Source organism: Petaurus breviceps, unplaced genomic scaffold (assembly GCF_028583685.1).
Source record: "Petaurus breviceps papuanus isolate PSGF00001 unplaced genomic scaffold, PetGlider_PUasm1.0 171, whole genome shotgun sequence".
Taxonomy (NCBI): Eukaryota; Metazoa; Chordata; class Mammalia; order Diprotodontia; family Petauridae; genus Petaurus; species Petaurus breviceps.
This window is the reverse complement of record NW_027185754.1, coordinates 18,558,561-18,568,134: the sequence shown is the minus strand read 5'-3', so window position 1 is coordinate 18,568,134 and position 9,574 is coordinate 18,558,561. Positions and strand designations below refer to the sequence as shown.

The 9,574-nt window shown below is 36.0% G+C and overlaps 1 protein-coding gene across 5 annotated transcripts in view; it reads left to right on the top strand.

Annotated features, from left to right (window-relative positions):
* CEP89 (centrosomal protein 89) overlaps positions 1 to 9,305 on the top strand; it is a 161,866-nt gene extending 152,561 nt beyond the window's left edge. For all 5 annotated transcript variants that reach the window (XM_069082621.1, XM_069082620.1, XM_069082619.1 and 2 more), the window contains one exon: positions 7,358 to 9,305. In XM_069082621.1, the coding sequence (XP_068938722.1) occupies positions 7,358 to 7,676 (319 nt within the window). In that variant the 3' untranslated portion in view covers positions 7,677 to 9,305. The remainder of the gene's footprint in view (positions 1 to 7,357) is intronic.
* The last annotated feature ends 269 nt before the right edge of the window (positions 9,306 to 9,574 follow it).

Below are 9,574 nucleotides of genomic sequence, written 5' to 3'. Positions count from 1 at the left end.
CTATCTATCTATCTATCTATCTATCTATCTATCTATCTATCTATCTACCTATCTATCTATCTATCTCTCTCTCTCTATCTATCTATCTCTCTATCTATCTATCTATCTATCTATCTATCTTCCCTCCAACTACCCTGATATTGAGAAAGGTCTCATGCCATTCTTCTCCTCATTGGCTTTTTGAGCCTCTCTTGTCATTTGGGTTAATCTATTTTTTAAGGTGTTATTTTCTCCAGTGTTTTTTTGGGTCTCCTTTAGCAAAATGTTGACTCATTTTTCATTATTTTCTTGCATCATTCTTATTTCTTTTCCCAAATTTTCCTCTACTTCTCTTACTTGATTTTCAGAATCCTTTTTGAGCTCTTCCATGGTCTGAGATGAATTCATATTTTCATTGGAGCCTTTTGATGTAGGTGCTTTGATTTTGTTGTCTAATTCTGGTTGTATATTTTGATCTTCTTTGTCACCAAAGTAAGATTCTGTAGTCTGAGTTTTTTTATGCTGTTTATTCATCTTCCCAGCCAAATACTTGACTTTCTAACTCTTTGTCAAGGCAGAACTCTCCTTCAGTGGGGGTGGGGATGAGTGTACTGTCCCAGGCTTCTGGAGTTCTGTATAAGCCACTGGATCTGTTACCGTCTGTGGGCCCAGAACTCCAGAAGTAGCTGCTGCTTCTGCCTCTGCCACTGCCACCACCACCGCCACCTCCTTCCCTCCTCTGACCCTGTCACTACTCTGGTGCCCTCACCAGCTCACACTTCTGATTGTAGGTCTATCGGCCTCAAGTTTCTCTCCCCACTCCAGATGTTTTTCATGCAGCCACTAAACTGATTTTCCTAAAACAGGTGCAATCATGTCATCTCTACTCAGCAAGCCCCAGTGGTTCCCTATTTTTTCTCCAAAACACTCTTTGTTCCAGTGACATTGGCCCCCTGACTGTTCCATGAACAAGACTCTCTATTTCTCAGCTCTAGGCATTGTCTCTGGCTGTCCCCCATGTTTGGAATAGTCTCCCTCCTCCTCTCTGACTGCTGACCTCCTTAACTCCCTTTAAATACTAACTAAAATCCCACCTCCTACCGGAAACCCTCCCTAAACCCTCTTAGTTTCAGTGCTTTCCCTCTTTTAATTATTTCTTATTTATCTTGTATATAGCTTGCTATGTATATATTTGTTTGCATATTGTCTCCCCTGTTAGATTGTAAACTCGTTGTTGGCAGGGACTATATTTTGCTCCTTTTTGTACCCGTAGCACTTAACATAGGACCTAGCACATAGTAGGTGTGTAATAAATGTTGATTGACTGATTGATAACAAGAATGCAAGTATTATTCAACATTAGGAAAAAAATCAGCATAATCATATTAAAAATAAAAGCATCAAAGACTATGTTATGTCAACATATGCAGAAAAAGCCTTTGAGAAAGTAAGATGCTAATTTGTAATGAGAATTCTACAAAGAATAGGCATAGAAAGACCTTTTTAATTTGATAAAAAAAAGTATCTAAAACATATAGTAAATGTCATATGCAGTGGGAATACACTAGAACCTTTTCCAGTAAATACAGAAGTAAAGCAAAGATACTCTCCTTGCTGTCATTTGATGCAGCTCTGGAAATGCTAACAATAGCAATAAGAAAATAGAAAGAAATTAAAGGCATAAAGATAGGTAATATGGAGATAAAACTATCCCTAATACTGATGATACAATGATTTGCTTGGAAAGGCCAAAAAGAACCAACAAAGATGGCTAGCTGAAAAATAAGTCATCAAGAATCAACTTCATTTCTGTATAATAATAACAGAATTCAAGAGGCAGTAATAAAATGGGTGATCGTATTCCAAATAACTTCAAAATACATAAACTCTCTGGGGATCAATCTACCAAATCACATAAAAGACTTAGGTAGATTCAATTATATCATGCTCCTAAAAGAAATAAAGAACAACTATAATAGCTGGAAGTATGAATATTTGTTCATAGATGAACTATGCCAATACAATAAAAATTATATTACCATGGTTATTGTAGCACTTATGCAATATTTATAGCACCCACAGTCACTATAAGTATACCAACTGTGACTATAAATATTCCTGCATGGTGCTCAATTGCAAAATATAACAAACTCTCTACATAGAAGACAGAAGCAAAACATTTATTCAGACACCAAAAAAACACTCTGGCTCTGACTTCCAGCTTCCTGTGGGCTCTGCTCCACCCTTCAGTAAACTCTTCCCACCACAGGCTCCATGTGACTATATTCAGCCTTTTAGGCGGCAGTTTATTTTCAAAGCAGAGAAGGTCTTTAAATTCCCCTAGGCTTATTAAGGGACAGGGAAGATCTTCAAATTCCCATTCCCATTACATTCGACCCCTAGATCTTTCATGTCCCTTACATAGTAAAAATACATTAAAAATACATTTCATTACTTAGATTAATGAGAGTCTAGGGATAATTGGTGGGGTACCTGGTGTCAACAGAACTTTGCGACAATATGACAGGGATAATAGAAAATAAGCACATAAAATAATATCTTAGGATAGGGGGTTGGGCACAAGCACCCCATCTTTCCCCCCTCAAATGGGGCTTATAATCTTGGGGTAAGGGGCGAAGGTCTCTTCTCCATAGATACTTCCAGCTGAAATTGTATATAGAGTTGTCCCTGCCCCCAAGAGGTCCCATTCGAGATGTCATTTCTTTAGCTGCCATCCAGACCTTGGTTGACGCCAGGTCCAAGAGGTCCCATTCTAAAGGTCACTTCTTTAGCTGGCATCTGGAGCTCGGTCAACGCCAGATCCAGAGGTTGCACATCACAGTCATGGACAGGGGGTGGCATCTGGCTTAAGTGATCAGTCATCTGCAGGTGGCGGGTACTAAGCCTACAAGAAACAAATCTCATAAACAAGTTTAACAGACATAAAGCAAAAAAGAGACAAATATAGGGTCAGCCATGCTTCTGGAGTCCATGAACTCACTATCGTAACCTCATTTGCAGTAGAATATATGACACTGGCCTCCTTGTTCTTCTCCAACAACTTAATATACTCCCACAAGTTCAGCACACTGACCACTTCCACCTATCCCAGCACTTTCTTTAATCTGAGTCTCCCTGAAGATGTGACAGAATTGGATACAATGGTTCAGGAGATCTGTAGGGGCAGTTCTCACTTCTCTAATTCCATCTAACATCAAACCCATTTTCTTGATACATTTTGTATAACTCATTAGTTGGAATACCATCAATTTTTCCAAAATCTACACCTGTTCTCAATAAAGCAGTAAACAATTCTTTTCTTGTCAATCTATTCTGACTTTGAATCCACTAGGTATTTATGCTTCTCTCTCGAGGAAATTTATAATTTTCTCATTCTTGTAAGTCACTTAGCTGTGAAATATTATCCAGCACTTCCAAAAAAAAGGGTGACCTATTTAATCAATTACTAGAGTCAGAAATAGGTGCTTATAAGCAGGAGGAGCTGTCTTCATTATGATATGAGAAACTCCTAAGGGGATATCATGATACATATCTACATCTCCAACCATAATAGCAGTTTTCATTACTTCTTCTTTCAACTTTCTCATGCAATCTTTAAGCAAATACCAGGGTCTCTCTCCACATAGAACCAGTGAAAGAAATTCTGTTGCATCCAGCAGCAGCTAAAGCTAACAGAATGGTTGTATTGTTACATCCTGCCATATGAAAATCTCTAAAAACTTGCTGGGCAAAAGGATTCTAACAAATACTTATAAATTTCAAGCAGTTCGTACAATCTGTTGATGCTCCTTCATCACTGATTCTCACCATCTAAGACACTAAAGTTTCTCTCATGCTTTGAGTGAATCAGCTTAGTATATCAGTAATCTGTTGAGTAAAATCCTCAATTATCTCCCTGAACATTGTTTGACCTCCATGATTGTCCTGCTTTCTTCTCAGTATGGGGTGAGCTTCTGCCCTTGTAAAAACTTTATCATGAAATATTGTAGCACTCTGCAACACATGCACTCTCTTGGCAGTTGTCTTAGCAACTAGGCTCAACCTCTACCAAAACTGTCTGAACTTTCCTCCTGTTACTTTTTTGCTTCTTTTTCCAAGCCAAATTCACAACAGCCCTCTCTTCTACCATCTGAGATCCAGTTTGCTCTTCTAAAGCAGAATTCGAATACAAGTACTGCAACATAGCTCACTTCACTCAGCATCAGTTCATATAAGTCTTTCCAGGTCTGTCTGAAATCTGCCCACACATCATTTCTTATAGCACCATAGTATTCCATTATATTCATTTACCACAGCTTGTTCAGCCATTCCCCATCTGATAGGCATCCCCCCAATTTCGAATTCTTTACTGCCACAAAAATAACTGCTATAAATATTTTTGTATATGTGGGTCTTTTTCCCATTTTCAGTAATCTCTTTGGGATATAGACCTAGAAGTGGTATTGCTAGATCAAAATATAGCCCTTTGGGTGTAGTTCCAAATTGCTCTCCAGAATGGTTAGATCAGTTCACAACTCCACCAGCAATGCATTGGTGTTCCATTTTTCCCACACCTTCTCCAACATTTATCATATTCCTGTTTTGTCTTGTTAGCCAATCTGATAGGTATGGTGTAGTACCTCAGAGTTGTTTATTTGTGTATCTCTAATCAGTAGTGATTTAGAGCATTTTTTCGTATGCCTGTAGATAGCTTTAGTTTCTTCATCTGAAAACTACCTGTTCATATCCTTTTACCATTTTACCAATTGGGGAATGACTTATATTTTAGAAATGAGACCTTTATGAGAGATATTAGCTGTAAAAATTGTTTCCCAGCTTTCTGGAAAGCTTCCCTTCTAATCCTGGTTGCATTGGTTTTATTTGTGTAAAAACTTTTCAATCTAATGTAATAAAAATCATCCATTTTGTATTACATAATATTTTCTATCTCTTATGTGGTCATAAATTCTTTCCTTATACATAAATCTGACAGGTAAGCTGTTCTTTGCTCTCCTAGTTTGTTTATAGTATCATCCTTTATATCTAAATTGTGTACCCATTTTGACTTTATCTTGCTATATGGTATAAGATGTTTCTGTCATACTGTTTTCGAGTTTTCCCAGCAGTTTTTGTTAAATAGTAAGTTCTTATCCCAGAAGCTGGAGTCTTTGGATTTATCAAATGGTAGATTACTGTAGTCATTGACTATAATGTCTTATGTACCTAAGCTATTCCACTCATCTACCACTCTATTTCTTAGCCAGTACTGAGTAGTTTTGATGATTATTGCTTTATAATATAATTTTAGATCTGGTATGGCTAGGCCACCTTCCATTGCATTTCTTTTCATTAATTCCCTTGGTATTCTGGACCTTTTGTTCTTCCAGCATTCACTTTTAATGCTATATCAATCAAATTGTTAAAATATATGTATCTTATAGAACTTGAAAAAATAATTTTAAAAATCATTTGGAATAAATAAAATATCTATAATATTAAGAGAAATAAAGAGATAGGAATGAAAGGGGGGGATAGCACTTCCAGACTTCAGACTATATTATAAAGGAGCAATCATTAAAACCATATAGTATTGGTTTTAAAATAGAGAGGTAGATAAATGGAACACACTAGACAAGGGAGAATTAGAAATGATGGATTTTGATGTCCATTGTTCAGTAAAGCAGAAAACATCAGTTACTTAGGAAGGAGAGACCTATTTGGTTTTTTTTTTTTAACATTTCTGGGAAAACTGGAAAGCAGTTTAGCAGAAATGAAGCTTAGACTAACACTTTACACCATGTTCCCCAGTAAAATTCTAAATGGATATATGACCTTACTTTTAAAGGTCAGACTGAAAAAGAAGAGAACACATCGTATACCTCTCACAACTATAGGAAGGAAATAGATTCTTAATCAAACAGGAAATAGGGGATAATTACAAAAGATAAAAGAGAGAAGTTTAATTACATGAAACTGAGAAGCACAACCAAAACTAATGTACTTAGGATAAGAAGAGAGGTGATCAATGGGAAGGGGAAAACAAAAAAACCTTTGTATGATATTTCTTTAAATAGGCTTTGGTATTGAGGGTGAAAGGTAGAATGAAGAATCAAAAGTTTGATCTGAGCTTATTGATTTATTAAGCAATGCATGCCAGTTGCCTGATATACAGAGGAAGAGAGAGTTATACCTTAAAAATGATTAATCAAATAAGGTCAACTAATTGAAAGGAAACAATACAGTGTTGGATAGTTTGATTTCTAATTGGATAAAAGATTAGGGACTTTCCCTAAATTCAGAAAAGGAGGTGTCCCTTTCCCCCAAGTGTCTGTAAGCAATCAAAAGGAATATGGAAACAGTAACTGATCAGTACAGGGCCAGTTTTCTGATGAGACATATGGGATGCTTGAGAGGTACAATTCTGAGAAAACTCCTTGCATCAATGTTTGAATCTGACCAGGTTTCTGATTAGCATAACCTAGATCCATAGTTAAGGGCTTTAAACAGCAGGTAGAAGTGGTCCAGGTTCCCAACCATGCAGGGCTGAGTTCAAATAGTGCAACAAAGTTTTCTCTCAATTTCCACAATTGAATAAAGTTTTCTCACAGGAAAGAGTTTGAACTAGACTTAAGATTGAATAGAAAGGGAGCTGAGCTTGCTCCAGAATTGAGTCACAAAATAGAGTCAGCATGGTTCACTCAGTTCCCACAATTAACCACTTGCTGTTCTAATCACCTCAGTTCCCTTCATTTCTTCTGTATTGAAGATATTCTCTCTCTTTCTCTCTGTCTCTGTCTCTCTCTCTCTCTCTCACACACACACACATACAGATAACATATACATATATTTGGTTATATATATAACGTGTGTAGATACTGTGCTATAAGAAGTGATAATTGTGGTTAATACAGGGAAATATGGAAAGATCTATATGAACTGATACAGTGAAGTAAACTAAGAAAACAGCACACACACACAATCAAAAGTGAATATTGAAGAGTTTTAAAGAACAAGCATGGGCCAAAAGAAAAGATACAAGAGGACCCTCCCAGCTCTGCCTTTTGCAGAGGTGGGAAGGCCGCAAGCAATGCTAAGGGCAAATATTTTTTAACTTTTCAATATTCTGATCAGTTGTAATAATTTTTTTCCTTTTTTTGACTTAAAAAGTACTGTTTGTTATACAGAATGACCTTGGGTGGGAGAGAAGAAAACTGGGGAAAACTATGGTGATATAAAAAACATACAACATGAACAAATATTTATTTTAAAAAATATTGCTCCTAAGGAAAAGTTTCTTTTTTCAGATTGTTCCACAAAGGACCCAGATGACGAAGAGACCATTTAAAACTTTCTACTTTCTGTTTTTTGTTTCTTGTAGAGAGGTGGAAAATGAACTTGAAGTGGTTTGGGAATCTACTACCAAAGAAAACCAACGAATGAAAGAATTTCTGCATACCAGCCTCAAGAACACACACTTGTGGCAGAAAGCCATCGTCTGTGACTCAGGCTTAAATGAAATCTCCAAAGAAGACTTAGTTAAAGGGTATGCTCTTAGCTATTGTGAGGTGAAATCTTCAGGTATCCAGCTACCTGAAATGCCTGTTTTACATACCTTATGCCAAACAGAACCCACTGATAGCAAAGACACCACATCAAAAGCAGAATTTTTTCTCCAAAGGGAAGCCAATTTATATTGAAAAAGGAGGTGTACTATTTCCTGTGTACAACAACATTTTTCTCCTGATGACTATGACACTCTTTACTTCATCTAAAAAGTGGAATAAATTGTCCAAGAAATCTAATTTAGTTTTTTAAACTTATTTTTAGATTGCATTATAAAATCCTTGTAATACTTCTTATCAAGTGAAATGTACTCTCCCTCTCTGCCCCCCCAGTAATCACCATTTAATTCTAGGTATATTTCTCAAGTAAACAAGTAACTAAGGGAGAAATTTGAGTTCTAAACACCATCATGTACCAGTAATAAATCAAAGTTTGCTATAACAAGAATTGTGCAGTAAGAAGGGAACAGGGGCTTGTCATGTTTGGGTAAGTCATGTCAAGCAGAACTTTTACTTCAGACCTAATGAGCTATTTCAACGAAATATGCACAAGTATTTTTGTGTAGTAGGCTTTAGCAATAATGGTTTTAAGTACTGATTTCCTGAAATTGTAAAATTATAAAATTTATATAAGAGAAGTAAGAGATTCGTTTCTCATGACCAAATTGTGTTCCATGTTAGCACAGTTAGAAAATTTACAAAACTTTATTAGATATTTGATCAGATTTTTTTTATATTTTCTTTTCATTTATGATGTGCCATTTGCCTATATCACTAGAGGTATTTGTAGAAATTTGTTTTTAAAGGGTTCTGCATTCTGGCTGTTTAGAATTAAAAATATTTGGCATGTATATGAACCCATTCATAAGCCAGTAGAAACCCAAAGTTCAGGTAATACCTCTTTTCTCTGGGCTCCCTGAGAGAGTGATGGCATCTATTATGTTATAAAGATATTATTTGACAAAGGCTAAAAAGTTATGACTATTTCCTAGGGCTAAATTCTGGAACATATGCTTATATATCAATATCTATATCACAGACCATGTATCAGTGGTTTAAGTACCAGTGCTTTGTTGTACTATGTGAGAATTATTTCCACTGATGCAAATCCTGGACCATGTGCCTTTCAAAAAGTTGTGGGTTCTTTTTTCCCAAGTGCCTCATATTAGACATTAAAAATGGCCAACATTGGCCTTTTTGTAACACACACACATTCTCATAAGACATATGCTGATCCTTTGATGAACCTATGATATTATTATTTATTTATAGAAAATTTCTTTTAGCTTCAAGCTTTTTAAGCTTGTTCAAAAGTTGAAAACAGATGAGTTTTGTATTTTACAAGGTACATAATGACTAGTATTTCACCCCTCTTACCAGTCTGAATAGTCCCTGGTAATTGCTGTAACTGGTAACATTATGCAGGCTGTGTTGCAGTGAAATTCTTCTCACCACACTCAGCCCTCCATCTCCTGTATCTCTGCTTTTTGTACATGTCCATTGTGGCTGTGACATAAGTATACTCCCTTCTCACCTCCATCTCTTAGAATCTTTAGCTCCCTGCATGGCTCAGCTCATGTACCACTGCTTGTGCTGCCTTCCTCCTCCTCTTCAAATGATCATGTATATTTTTATCTGTTTTCATGCTGTGTTCCCCAAGTAGAATGTAAGCTTCTTGAGGGCAGAGACTGTTTTTCATTTTGTCTTTGTATCCCCAGGACATAGTATATAAGTTGGACTCTAATAAATGCTTATTGGATTGGATTTGGAAGTTCTTGTAGTTTGGTCAATTTTAAGAACAATAATTTTCCTTTCTCTCCAACTTCAGTATCATAGATATTACAAATAAAATAGTAACATTTAGAAGGTTTAACATCTATTTTCAATTATAGTTCAGAATATATGTAGTATATACATATATTATTTGGGACACTATAGAGTCCCCAAAAAAATGTATACAAGAAGAGCTAATAGCAAATTTCCTTCATAACGTGGACTTTTTTCCTATGATATTTTGTCAGTTAAAATAATTA